The sequence below is a fragment of the Martes martes genome, assembly GCF_963455335.1.
Source record: "Martes martes genome assembly, chromosome: 1".
In the NCBI taxonomy this organism is placed as follows: Eukaryota; Metazoa; Chordata; class Mammalia; order Carnivora; family Mustelidae; genus Martes; species Martes martes.
Window position 1 is genome coordinate 14,872,937 of NC_137888.1, and position 15,395 is coordinate 14,888,331.

The window sequence follows — 15,395 nt, forward strand, 5'->3', positions numbered from 1 at the left end:
ATTAACTCCAAAACTCCAAAACATCCAATCAGAATAGTGAAAGAATCTTTGAAAACAGATACTTTACCAGCTGAACTTCACCTTTTAGATTTTTATATTTTCCCCTTTTTAACTGATGATATAAACTCACCATGCCTCTAAGTTCATGGAGGAAATGCTAAGTACAGAAGCCATGGTGAATTTCAGGCAAGGAGAGTAGTCCAAAATCCACCCATGAGTGAGTACAATTGGAGTGAACCCTGCATCCCCCCTTCTGCCCCTTTCTAATTCTACTACTAAATGCATAGTTCAGGTTGACCAACAGTTTTGAGCTGGAGAGTTTTCACAAATGTTTACCATTTGTGTTGGTAAACTTGGCCCATATACCCTTTCTTTTAAGAGAGAAAGGGTCTCTCGGTAAACATGTTACATGCCTCCCCATGTTATCTTTTACAAATAATAAACATTCGGATGGCATCTAAACATATAAGTTTACCAGGAAGGGCCCCTCTCCACCTGAGAAATAGCCAGTCTTTGAAGTATAATAAAAAACAAGCACTTTGGGGCACCTGCGTTGTGCTATTTTTAATAAATAAAAATAAAAATTAGCACTTTAAATGACAACAGTATGCTTTTCAGTGAATATATTCTTCTCAGTCATACAAGAATATACATTAGACAAAAATAATTTTGACTTTAAAAGTGACATAAAACAATGGAAATTGATTTATCTACTATCAAGTGTAGCTTTATCCTATTTCATTTGATTGTAAAATCCTAAAGTTTTATTAAAGCATATGGGACAAATGGCATAATATGTTAATCTTTTATAAAAGTTTCTCACATTCTTTAATCTTTAAATCAAAAATTCTTCAATCAAAAATAAGTTAGTGTTTCAAAGCTTTCATAGTTGCACAAAGACTGATAACATTTTATTTCACACAATAAGATGCATATCAGATAGTTTAGTAAAAGCCCCAAGGTCTTGGAATTGACTTTTTAACAAAAACAAGCAAATAAACCCAAATCTAAGCAATTAAACTAACTCCATAAATGTTAGACATGGAATAGCTCAGGGTTAAAAAAAATTTAATACCATCAAATGTTGATAAATTATATTTTAAGCAATAGTTGTAATTAGTGATAAAAGATCATTTAGCTGTTGCTATATTTTCAAAAAACCCTTCTATTTCTCCTACACACAAAAGAGTCCTTAATGGCTTTATAATGTTTATGACATAAAAATACATTATCTCCCTAGACTAGTGTCAAATTATGAGTCTTCCCTCTTCTCTTAACTCTGTTTAACACTCTTACTCTGGTGATACCATCACAGGATCAGAGCTGATGCCCAAAGCTCTATCAACCAGAATAGTTGGAGGGATATGGTGGTTTTTCACCTTAATCATCATTTCATCCTACACTGCCAATCTGGCTGCCTTCCTGACAGTAGAGAGAATGGAATCCCCCATAGATTCAGCCGATGATCTGGCAAAGCAAACCAAGATAGAGTATGGGGCGGTCAGAGATGGATCAACAATGACCTTTTTCAAGGTAAGAAACTGACAATGTATTCTCAAAGGTATTCTCACACAGAGGGGAGGGGAATGTGGAATGAAAGAGTCTCTCCAAAAAAAAAAAAAAAAAGAAAGAAAGAAAGAAAGAAAAAAGATGTGGGCGGTTTTGTTTTGTTTTGTTTTTTTTAATTAAACTTATAACAGCACACTCCCGTTATAAGGAACGCATGCGCCCTCAGCAGTCAGCATAAAGCAATTTCTCTGCCCCCTCTAGTCCCAATTTAGTGCACTGAGATCCACAGATCAGTATTTTCTTCCTTAATACAAAAAAAAAAAAGCTGTTTTCTGAACATAGCCCAACCACCCATTAACGAATAACTCATTCATGAAACCCATAAAATAAAGATTCCTCAATCTGAATTTCTGATAATCAGAATACAGAATACTTGAATATCCTTGTTTTGTTCTTTATGTTCTGTATTTAATGAGATAGAGGCAGATAATAAATCAATGTGTTGATCCTGGAATTTATTTGGAGATTTAGAACAACAACAACAAAAAAATCCCCGGGGATGCCAGTCAAATATTGTATCTGCACCCATGAGGACAGTGCCCCCAGAGTGGTCTGAAGCTTTCCAGTAGCCAGGAGTGCCTTCCAAAGCACCAAAGGAGAATTAAGTTAAAGTCAGTATAGTTTTATTGTCAAGTGTATTTCATTGTTCAAGTCTTTTTAATTACTTACTTAGAGTAGTGCAACTGATTTCTGCCTTGCTTATGGAATAAGCCTTAGTACTTTTATTATGAAATGCCAGATACAATAGCTCCCTGGGGTCGGGGCTGGGGGGATGGATTTCAAAAGATCCAGGGAGTTGTAGAGATAGCAAAAACACCTTAGAGATCATGAAGGTCAGCCCTTCACTTTACTAATGAAGAAAACAAAATCTTCAGAAACTAAATTATCTTTCAAAGTCACAAAATTGATGCTAGACAGGGATGGATTAGAACCTTCTTTTAACTGTTCATGTGAAGAAAAATAGTTGTGCAACCAAAATAAACTCTAAAAAAACACCTGTGTCAAGGCTGCATACCTAGCTAACCAAAAACGAAGTTGTCACCTCAAGATTGAGTAGACAAAAACTGATGAAGGATATTAATTTAGAACCAAAAAACCTAAGGGTGGGAAAAATGGGAACACTTCTTTGTACACCAGTATTGGTTCACAAAAATAGGTACCACCTACGCAGTAAATTTTATTTATCGATTAATAATGATTAATAAATAAAAATTACTTTGTTTTAAGTACTTTGTTTAAAATTACTCTGTTTTAAAATCCAGAGGGTTATTGAAAACAGAGTAACATGAAAAGTTAGGATTTGCTTTTCCCCTATGTTAGAAAAAGATAATTTTTAAACATTCTTTTAGCTTTAAGAAATACATCATTGATTCAGTAACTGTATAAAGTGTGGTGATTGTTCCCTAGACAAGTGTTGTTTTAAGGACAAGTGACATTAAATATATGGCTATCCAAGTTTATGAAAGCCTGGATTTTTGCAAAATCAATAGTGTGAAGAGACAGAAGTTACCTCAAGCTAGTAATCTATCATGATACTTGTCAGAAACCAGAAAAGTTACCTGCAAGGCATAAAGGACCAACGGACACTGCCAAAGTAGAATTGGGTATGTCTGAAAAAATATCTGAAATGATTTACCCCTTTCACCAGCATCAAAAAGTTTTAAAGTATCAGGAAGCAGGTAAGTAGAGGCAGAGAAGAATCTGCTACCTTCTGGATGTATACTACAAAGATAGAAGAGGCAGAGGCTGCCTGTTGCAAAGGCGATAGACCCGACTTTGCTACTGGGCGAACAGGCCGTGTATTCACAAAGCACCGCTTAGCCTCATTTTGATCTGTTTCTGGACACATCTCTTGTATATCAAGGGTACCAGTCCCCATTTTTCCAGCAGGACCCTTTGCAGTATGTTGGATAGTGTATTTCCCTACAACAGTCATGTGCCACTCTCACAACTTCTGCTCCCTGGGCCTCTTCAGAGAGGGCCCCTGCTTGCTCCTTGGCCCTGAAAATGAGGCACACATTAAAGTGGTCTCTCAGGTCACCAGGCAAATGATGAGTCAATAAGCATCTCAGGGAGGAAGGACGTGATGGTTGTACTAACAGCAATGAGAATACCAGCATGCGGAGGACCCTGGCTCATGGCCACACACTCCGTCTGTAAATGCTCTACATATATTATCCCATCTGATCCTTATAAAGACCCATTGAGATGAGGACTAATATTACCCCCTTATATGGAAGAAAATGAGGCACAGCTCCTTTAAGTAACTTTCCCCATACTTACAAAGCTGTCAGTAGAGGAGCCAGGGTCCAGCCAAACTTCAGAGTGCTACAAGGTAAGCTCCTTGAGGGTAGAGAATTGCTCTGTTTTGTTTGCCATTACATCCCCAGAACCGAAAACAATGCCTGGCACATAGTAGGCACTCAGAGAACACGTTTCAAAAGATGAACAAATGCAGTAATGAATTCTAAGACAGATGGAATTCATCGGAGGAGGGAGGGACAAAGGGAGGAAGGTAAACACGCGTCTTTGTCGGTTCTGACTCCTCTCCTGAGATACTCCAGACCCCGTAGCTTATAAAACACAGACATGTGTTTCTCACATTTCAGGGGGCTGGAAGTCTGAGATCAGAGTGTCAGCATGGTCAACTGAGGTCCCTGTTACAGGTCACAGACTCTTCATTATACCCTCACACGGCGGAAGGGGCAAGGGATCTCTCTAGAGCCTCTTTTATAAGGCACTAATCCCACTCAGAAAGGTTCCATCCTTATGACTTAAACACTTCCCAAAGTCCTCACTTCCTAATATCAGCATCTTTGTGGGTTAAAGATTATCATATGAATGTGAGGGGGGACACATTCAGACCGCAGCAGGAGGGATAATAGAGACCCACACAGGAGGAGACACAGTTTCCATGTTCCTCAATTTACAAGTTAGCTTGCAGCCAGGCAACCCTATTTATCAGGAAGGAATTTATTTGCAAAAAAGAGAACAAGGACTAAATCCGATTTAGTTTTCCCCTTGAGGGAGGCAAGCCGACAGAAAGCTTCAGAGGGATAGGCAGGGTTTTTAAGCTGGATTATTCCACAAGGGAAAGAAACATTCCGGGCTTTTGGCTCTCAGGTTAGTTCCACCTTGAGTCACTGAATGACAGGAGTTAATGGTTAAAAAACTCAGTCCTGAGCCAGGTCTTCATTAACATTTCACCTCTGCTGTGCTGGTCAGGTTTCCCTCCCTCTCTCTCCTCATCAAAGACAATATCCTCTTGGGCTATTGAATAAATAAAGAAAACCACCTTCTCCCAGTCTGTCCTCACACATTCTGACCCATTGTTGGGTCATCAACCACAACCATTTGCTCATCTCCACACAACCACAAGGAAACTTCTAATAAGAAGCATTTCCTTATTACACACAGTGTAACTTGAAGTGCTTTTGTTCCCGGGGGGAGGGTTACATATATACATCTCCATCCCTTTGGCAACATCCAAATGGTAAAAACATGTCTCTTTGCTTTCAAGTTGATTCTAAATTGTCTTTACAGCTATGGAATAGGAAATAGCAAAAAAGAAAGAACTACAGAAATTACCCAAATCCGTGAAGACACAAAATTCACCAGTCCCTCCTATCTGGTCTCTGAGTCACAAGCATTTAGAGAAGTTCCTCTTTGAAAAGTGTGGCCAGAAGTTGCTCACTAAAATTGTAATCAAAATCCATTGGCTTTTTTCCCTAGACTTTTCTATTTTTGCAGACAACACAACCCTAGATTTCAGGTTAGGTTTATTTTATTTTCAACATGAAAAGCAACAACAACAAAGTTTAATTTTTTAAAGTAGCTCAGGCGAAATTGCACTACCATGTGAATTCAGGTAAGGCCGAGGGGATAAATTGACATTGATTAAGCAAGAGCTGGTCAAGGTACTATGTGTCTGAGACAAGAGAGGCTGAAGCAGTTTTCCTCCCCTGAGTCATTTGTACATAGAACAACTATATTGGTCATCAGGGACTGTATTTACACAAAAGAACTAGGATTAAATCATAAATTCAATTCCACATGCATTCACTAGGCTTTAGATGGACAGCTAGAATTTGATATTGTCCATATAAAAAGGAACAACTCTTGGTTTTGTGGCCAAGGTCACTTGGCTAATGATGCTTTATAAGCATCAAATTTTCTCAAGGTCATCAGCACTTTGAGTCTTAAAGTCTTAAGCACTGTGGATGATATAATACCCATTTGGTCAAAGGGTCTCAGTTACCACTAGGCCAATTACCAAGACAAGGTTAAAGAGAGGCAGGGTATTTTTTATCAACCATCCAGGGACTGTTGAAGATGTGTGAGGAAATTCTCCAAATATCAGGGGATCTTTTATTTCTCCTTGTCAGGCTGTCAATTAACAAATGGAATTTTTTATAAGTCAATGTTTTAATAATTCAGAACTTCAAGACACTTCACTTAAGAGAAATTTTCAACAAACTCCCTTTTATTTTCCACTAAGAATAGTACTAACGAATACTATGATATTAGCTATATTGGTTTCTCAGCTGTCTACGGAAGAATTGTTTAGTTCGTTCTATTTTTCCAAAAACACGAACAGTAAAGGTTTTCCATGACCTCCCAAACCCCTCAGACCACCACCAGCATTGTAGGAAGTACAAAGGTCAGTCAGTTCATGGCCAAGCTGTGGACACAACGTGGGTGTACCTTCCCCAAGGTTGACATAACCTACTTCCTCTTTTAGACTTAAGTTGACAGCAAGGGCATCCAGCTGCAGCTTCCCTTTCATAATGGAGCACTAAAACACTAGTTTCTCCATCTCTCATAGGAAGTTAGGAAAGTGTGAAAATTCTCATTTTTCTCCTTGAGGTAATTTGTTAATTACCTTTCAGAATAAATGGAATAGTCTAAAACCCTAGTTTTATGATGACAATTTGGCAAGTCCCATTTTTTTTTTCTAGTTGAAGAAAGCATTGTCATACAAAGTCTAAGAACATTTTGAGGCCTGAATAAGGAGGATTTTCCAATGCCCCTTGCAAACCAGCATCCAAACAGGATAATGGTGCTGGTCCATTGTTCAGAGATAGAGGACACCAGCCCGTCTCCTCAGGAAATACACCTAACACCAGTTGCTGGGATATGATTTAAAAGTTATGGTGAAGTGCTTCAGAGCGCCCGCTCTAGAGCCAGACAGCACACCTTCAAATTCTGACTTAACCACTTATTAGCTACCTAGACCTTGGCAAGTTCTTCGAGCTCCACACCTTGATTTCCTTTTCTGTTTATTGAGGATAGTAGCTAGCTCATAAGATTATTTTCAAGAATAAATGACTAAATAGGTCATGTGTTTACAGTACCATTTGGCCAATTGTAAACAATCAGGAAGTCAGATATTTTTATAATTTCCACCACCAACGTCATCACCTATGGCATTCAACACTCACCCCTAGCTATTACTCCTACCTTTTCAGTCTCTGTGGATTTAAACAAACAGACAGACAGACAGACAGACAAACAAAAAACTCTACGTTGGTCTTTGATCGACTTTCTTACTGTCGGTGATCTCTGGAACGTGTGCCTTCTGCTAATGGGCGGAGGAATCCAGAGGGAGTCCCTGTGCCCAAGATCTCAAAGACCTTCAGAGGTGAGGCCAGACAAAAACCTTAGTTTTTGGAAGCTTTCTTAGGTACATACATGGTGTTTGCAGAGGAACCATTTCCAGATGGTAGATAGCCATCCAGATGGTAAGGCTGTCCTTAGAATTTAGCTGAGAAGCAGAGTAAGGTAGTTCAGAAGGACTCATTTCAGTTTATATGTTTTCTAGGATCTCCAGTCATAGCTCTAGTTATTGCACATGAGGTTGGCATTGTAAGAGGTAGGAGGGGGACAGGTATAAAATTGTGTGCAACGCTAAAGACCTGAAGAGCAATAAAGAGAAAAGATGCACACAGACCTGTTAAACACAAGGCAACGGGTAGTTTAGGAGCATGTCTTGTACAGACAGGAAGTGGTGTGATCAGAAGGCCTCCTGAGCCAGAAGCAAATACTCATGTAAGAAATGTTTCTCAGTAGAAGCTTGCCTTGTAACACATCACTGTCCTCTCAGACCCAAACCAGAGGATTACACAGACTATATCATGATTCAGTCTAAAAAGACTTGGATAAAATAGGTTTAAAAAAAGCATAACAGGCTTGTCATTTCTTGCTTTCATGGTCTAGGGACTTTGGACTGGCTATGGGAATAAGGGACTCTCTAACCTTTATAATCTCCTTCCAGGGAGTGGTTAGGAGCCGTCATCAACCCCAAAGACATTTCAAGGAAGTTATTGAGCACCACACCACTGGAACTGAAGCAATGAGCCATTATGGGGAGACAGGTTTCAGACAGAAATAGTCATACAAGGAAGCACCAAATGAAAGACATTTCTCAAACTTCTCTACATAAGAAGATATTAGCTTGTGTTTGAAAGATTCAGCTAATTTTACCACCAGTACCCAAAATGTTAAGTCCCCGTACGTTAAAAAGGTATCTGTTTGGGAAAAAAAAATCCATGAGGTCAATTAAAGTTAACCTTTTTCAAATCCTGGTATATTGCCTACAATGGACAAATCTTTAACTCTAGACAGGAGAAAAGCATGAAAAATGTTTTAGCAAAGGTGTTTAAATCTCACTGAGGGAATTTTTCAAAGGGAGCACATGAATTTTTAAAACCTTGAAGATTCTGCAAATGTCATAACTTTCTATCAATTCAAGATAAGAGCACAATCAACTGCAATGATCATATTACATACATTTGAAAGACAGAGGCCCTCACTGTAAGTATAAATATTTTCTTCTGAGATCTTCTTTCAAAGGGATTTTTGTAAATTAAATCATATTTTTAAAATTCCATGAGAATATATTATTTAATGAAACAATATGTTTAAATTATGAGTTAAAATTATTATTTTAAAGGCAAATTACCTCTGATGTGTCTGTTTCAAAAGCTTGGATTTCTACCTAGATGATTTCCAGGTCTCTAACTGATTTTTAAGATTCATCTTAAGTCAGGATTTATCTAAAGAAAAAGTAATTAGAAGATTTTAAAATGTAACTATTTTGGCATTTTATTTGTTCAATATGGCTATATTCACCATATTCATAATAGCATTTTTGATAAGACAACAAAGATTAAATATGAATAATTTATTCCCAGTGTGTATGTATGCATGTGGGATTATGGATATATATACAAATAATCATATATAAACATGGATCTATATGTAAAGTTTTCAGACATGTTGGTCTTAAGCAGAATTGCACAATTGCTCATTCTAAGTGATAAGATTATATACCTCCAATGTAGAAGCCCTATGACCTGGTTGAAGAAATAATGTGATAAATCCTGCTTTTCTCAGTACAAATGAGATATTAGAGGGATATGTCTATAAAATGGAGGTTCTATTGGTCTTAAGACTCTCTTACACTACAGAATTTACACCTGTTTTACACGTTATAGCAGAAACCCTGCAACAGCAAACAACAGAATTATATGAAATATAAAATGCCATTAAAGGAAAAAAATAGAAACAATATCCACACTTCCTTCTAAGTTCCACACTTTTGAAAATATGATCTAATTTTTTGTCTAGACAAATGTAAGCTGCCTAACTTTATGTATGTTATCTGCCTAACTTTATGCCATATATTAGATGTTGACTACAAGAGGTGCAACAGTTCTGATTATCATAGAAAAATAGCACCATCACTTACTAAAGTTGTTTCTTTAGAGAATTTAGCTGTTAAAACATTGGCGAAACCCTGAGTTTGTTGCTTGGTATATTGAAACAAATAGCTGATTCCTTGTTGGTTAAGAACACAGAGCCTGAAGCCAGATTTCTGGAATCAAATCCGAGCTTTATCATTTCCTCATGTGGCATTCTGATTTCTCACATATAAAAGAGGCATAAAAATGACATCTTTCTCAAATGATCACTCTGAAGATTAAATGAATTAATATACACAAAGCGCTTAGAACAGTGCTTGGCAAACAGTAAACACTGCATGTTCTGGTGATTATTACTATTTTCAATAAGTACTTTTTAACTGAACACAGACACATTGTAAATCATTTTCCAGTGAGTATTTAACTTGCATACACTATAGGGGGAAAAAGAGAAATAAATGACGGTCATCAAATAGAGATACAGTAATACTCCCTTATAACAGATTTTAGATGAAAATATGCTTAATCTTTGCCAACAGTGTTTCATCAGCAACAGAACAGTCACATAATCAGGTTTAACCAGGCAAAATGAAATTATCTAAACCTGATGCTCTTGCAGTATTTGGGAAAAAAAAAAACAATTTCAGATTTAATAAATAAGACTTTTCAGCTTTAAGTACTTTTGCTAAGAAACTCAGAGCACTTTACAAATATTCCAATTAACCTCTGACATATTCATTGAAACAAGAGGCATTCACTGTTTCTATTTTTTAAATATATATTATTAAAACTATGTAGCAAGCTGAGACTCCAGAAGATTTAGAAGCACAAAAATATCTGTCACTCAAATAGTTTCGTTTAAGAATTACTAAGATTTGTGTCTTAAAAATGGAAAATCTGTTAAAAAGAAATAAACCTAACTAGTACGAAAATGGTACTTTTTGACCTAACAAAAATAAACATTGCAGAACAGGGTATGACAATGGACAGAACTCAGAAGTAAAGAGGAAAGAGACCCTAATTCTGTTCTGGTTCTTTCACTAACCAAATGTGACCTTCTGCATGTCTCCAAAGTTAGGACTTGCATAAGTGAAATGAAGGAGTTGGTCCAGAGAATAGAATGTAGGGGTTAAAGAATCCTTAAGGAATGTAGGGGTTAAAGAATCCTTAAGGGAAACTCTTCCGACCACGAAGTTCTTTCTGTAGGCTTCAAAGGTGGAAAACGGACGGTGTCCTAAGGTGCTTGAGTCACCCCGAGGTATTTCTAATAGTTAAAAAGTTATTCTGTAGCCACCTTTTGGGAGTCTTTCTGTATATCTACGCTCCTCAGCTTCTCAAATAGTCTGTAATTCCAAATGTGGAATACAATGGAGTCCCACAAAAGCAAAATTTCTAAATAATGAAAGGGAATTTTAGCTGGAAGCCGAAGGGTGCTATTCTCTCCATTTTGTTTACCGTCATTAAGCCGCATCAAGAATGGCAAGAGGGGCGTCAAAGAAATTTAGATTGTTTCCTATATCTTCAACTTGACCAAGTCCTCTACCAAGTGGTAGTTTTCTTACTGGGAACCAGTTCTGCCCTCGACACTTCAAAGGAGTCCATACCAGCTAGACTTCCCCTCTGGCACCATAGGGAGTTCAGGTCAGGAACAACCTTCTACCCTGAGAAGAAAGAAGTAGATATGGTTGAATTAAATCCATGACCTCCAGCTCCATAGAACATCACTATGCCTATTGTGTTGTGAAGAACATGCCAACTCGGGAGAAATGGTGTTACCAAGCTGGGAGAAATGGTGTTACCAAGCTGTGATGAGACAAGAAAAGAAATTGAGAGTAGAAGTTGAGAATTTTTGTTCATAAATATTGTGGTACATGATTGGTAGATGCCTTGAGTGTAGATAGATGACTTTGAGGGCTGTTGAGTTCTCTTGGTGAGCCACATGTTATACAAGCCGCATGCTAGCTACATGTAGTAAGACCATAGATGGGTCTTTCATGTACTGAGAAATTAGACAACCCCCCACATCAGATAATTTGAGAACATACCTGATGGGGCTCAATGACAGGCTTGTAGGTTTTGAGTTGAATCTTTTCATCTCCCTCCATGTCCTTCAAGTCCTGGACTCCCCACACTCGTCCATTTACCATGAATGAACTCATAATTTACTTCGTTTTGTCCTTAACTTCCTTAAACTAAAAATCCAGTTTTCTAACTATTTATAACATTCATTTTTAATAAAAGTTAAGTATGATTAAAAATAGATGTTTCATGGGATTTTTTTAAAGATTTTATTTATTTATTTGACAGAGAGAGATCACAGTAGACAGAGAGGCAGGCAGAGAGAGAGGGGGAAGCAGGCTCCCTGTTGAGCAGAGAGCCTGATGTGGGACTCGATCTCAGGACCCTGAGATCATGACCTGAGGCGAAGGCAGCGGCTTAACCCACTGAGCCACCCAGGCGCCCCGTCATGGGATTTTTTAATGTGGAGGCTGACTCTAAGTTTGTGTTAACATGATACAAAATAGCAGACTTCTTCAGGGGATAACATAAATCCGTGAATTTAAGTTAGAGTGTTACAAGCAGAGAAAATAAGATTAAAATCAACCTCAGAGGAGATTTGGCAATAAGGACATCCGCTTCCCCTGGATCATCATGGTCCAGTGGAAAGAGCATTGAATTAGATGTCAGGAGTCCTGGGGTCCTGTATTAGCTCCGCTACTGACTAGTTCTGTGACTTTGATGAAGTCTCCAAAACTTCTATACCAAAATTTCCTCCCCTGTGAAAACAGCGGCTTGAATGAGTAAATTTCTAAAGTCTGTGACAACTTTAAAATTTCATACTTCTAAAAAAACTATTTTCACTTAACATAGTTTCCTGAAGGAGGAAAATTTTTCCCAGCTGTGCATTTACTACCAAAAGACAGACTGACATCCCTGTACTTCTTCAAGTAGTTCTTTATTACAAATTTAGCATGATCCATCTCTTAGAGGTTGAAATCACACACCAAATGAGACATTGACCCTGATCCCAAAAAACATGCCTTTGTTATGGACACATGAGCTCCAATTTGCAGATATCTCTGGGGTTTAGGAGTAATTCACAGGGGCCTAATCATGAAAAAATGGGTTCCATAAAATACCAGTATCTATAAGGTACTGTTTATTGTATTGTTGTTTGTCTCACAAGACCTTTCTCAGGGGGATCTTCAAATGCCTAACAATCCAAAATAAAGCCATCTGTCCTCCCTTAACGCATAAAGCCTACAGCATTAACCCAGGTCCTAAATAGAGTTAGGAATTAACTGAGCCCCCAGGAACACTTGAGAATGAATAACCACGCCAGAGTTGATTCCACAGGTATTTCATTTATTGCTTATGGCCCCAAATCATGTTTAAAGCTTCTCTGCACTCCTAAGATGATAGACCCGATGCCTGCCAAAGAAGCTGTCTCATGTGTGGGGGCAGGAATTAGTTCAGAATTATCAGTAATTTCCATAATGTCTTTCATTTTCAAAATAAATGGAGGGGAGTGTTGATGCAAATGAAGACAAATTCAGAAAAAAATGGAAAAATATGGAAATTACAGAGTAAAATGTAAAATGCCTAATCATAAATCATTACTCAAAAGAATAGAAAATCCATACCCAAGCAATATGAAAACTAAGGCAGCATACTTTAACAAAGAAAGTATGATAATGAGATAATGGAATGTATAGATGCAGATATCATAAGCATCATATTTATGGTTTATTATTGAATCTATCAAAAAGCTGAAGAATAAGGGGAAAGACAACATCACAGAACACTTTGAAATGAAATATTCAGCCCTCATTTTCTAAAATATAGTTGCAATTAAAATTTAGTATGTACATTAAAAAGCATATAAGTACAGTATGAAGAATTTTCTGATCTGAATTTCAACTTGAAAAGAACATTTGTATTCTAAGTTTTCCAGAAAAGATACGAATGAATGGAAGTTTTTTCATAAACAAAGCAGCAATGGCATGTGATTTATCTTGGGGCTGCCCCCAGCAAAGCCATGCTGTATCAGGTCCAGAAACATACATACCAGAAAATAGTAAAACAGTGCCTGCTGAAGTTGAGGGGATGAAGGGGAATGGAGTTGATGAGTAGAGTCCTGGAGTGAGCTAGTCATTCCTTAGCCCAGTATGCCTTGAGGATTTGTTCTTAGTGACCACAGTCCATTAGGTAAATGCTGTCATCGATACCAGTGTTCTTTTTTCCCTAACAGAAAGCAACATAAGGACTTTGAGCCAATATCTTACACTGTTAATCGGCAAGATCTCCTCCTTTTTCTCCATAGCTGCCTCAGAACTTCCAGTGTTTTCCTGTAGTAATTGGGCTCTTCTCAACTACCAAACTGAAGTCCAGGGATCCACTATACTGATGGATTTTCTCTCTGAAAAGAGAGACTCTGTACTATTTGGACCACTGGGATCTTGAGTAGCTTTAGGACCATTTTCTCAGCACTCCTCTGCTGGTGGGTGTTCTTTCTTTCCCTGCAGAAATCAAAGATATCCACCTATGAGAAGATGTGGGCTTTTATGAGCAGCAGGCAACAGACTGCCCTGGTTAAAAATAGTGATGAAGGAATCCAGCGAGTACTCACCACTGACTACGCCCTGCTGATGGAGTCCACCAGCATTGAGTATGTGACGCAGAGAAACTGCAACCTCACTCAGATTGGGGGTCTCATTGACTCCAAAGGTTATGGAGTGGGAACACCTATCGGTAAGAGAGGCAAGGCATGAGCCAAGACTGAGATGGGCAATGTCAGTTATGAAGGATAGAAGGGAGTAAACTCAGAGATATCTACTCCACACTCTGAGAAGTTCCATAATACCTCTGGTGGACTAATCAATAAGGGAAACATCCATATAGGTCAGAGGCATGTTTTGAATTGACAATTCCCAGATATTTAACTTAATGAACTTTCAAACCACTGTTTCTTTCAAACTCTACCATTACATATCAGGTTGAGTGTATCATCTTTATTATTTTACTCTCAAAAAATATCTTTAAAAGAATATCTTCCTGAATAATCCTCTTGACATTATTGTCTTCAGTACCTATACATGCCTATCTAGTTATTCTATCTTAAATTATATTGGAATATATCAAAATTAATTGTGCATATAGATGCTGAAAGTTGAAAGGTTAGAATTCTTTATCTATAAAAGAAGAAAGATGAAGATTAAATTATAATTCTTTGACAATATGTTAGATACAATCAAGGATAACTATCTAAAACCTCCAAATATTGCTATTTCTGTATTTCATGCTACTGCTTTCCCTAGGGATATTATTGCCCTGCAGGCATACAGACCCATATAACAAGGTTTTCTTGCATTCCTAATACATAGAACTGTGTTCTGTATTTAAGGAACAATTATGAGCTCTCGCTCTATAGAAAAACTGTACCATATAAGATTTGGATATGGTGGTAATCTGCTTTTCTCAAGTGAATGATTAGTAATTTTGTGGTAAGATTTCCAAAGAAGAGAAATCAGGGACCACCTTAGACCACTGGATAGTCTAATAAGCAGATATCTTGGTTACAATCAAGTCATATTATTAAGGATCCAAGATAGATTAGTTTTGCTTATTTATATTATTATTTTTGTTGTTTGAAGCAGATTGTCCAGTTCAACCCTCAACATTAAACAGAGATCACAAACACAAATGCTTACAGATGCTAAGGAGACACCATAACTGAATAAACGTGTTTGCTTGAGAAACCCATAGGGAATGGTAGCAACTATGGAAACTTAGAGACTATGTGGTCATTCAAAGGGGGCAGTTGTCTCTCAGGCTAGTCAATTGCATATGCAGGATTTTGAATACAAGTTTGTTAAATGTTCCATTTTTCATTTTAAAAAATCAGATTTTAGGTGGACTGTCCAAAATGTTAGAACATTTAGTCCCAAATTCATTTAAAAAAGACTACATATCTTATATTCAAATTTTGATCAATATTAATTTAATTAACCAGATAAAGATCAACTTTCTTTACCTTGTATTATGAATACACAACCAATTTGATTCCTTGCTGTCTAGCTGTTGTTAGAAATGTATACTATGGAGAAATAAACTTAATTATTA

At 37.4% G+C, this 15,395-nt stretch overlaps 1 protein-coding gene across 3 annotated transcripts in view; it reads left to right on the top strand.

The window, feature by feature from the left end:
* GRIK1 (glutamate ionotropic receptor kainate type subunit 1) overlaps positions 1-15,395 on the top strand; it is a gene marked incomplete at both ends in the record, with an annotated part of 384,593 nt that overhangs the window by 348,079 nt on the left and 21,119 nt on the right. For all 3 annotated transcript variants that reach the window (XM_080810092.1, XM_080810093.1, XM_080810094.1), the window contains 2 exons: positions 1,316-1,533; positions 13,799-14,024. In XM_080810092.1, coding sequence (XP_080666218.1) covers positions 1,316-1,533; positions 13,799-14,024 — 444 coding nt within the window. The remainder of the gene's footprint in view (positions 1-1,315; positions 1,534-13,798; positions 14,025-15,395) is intronic.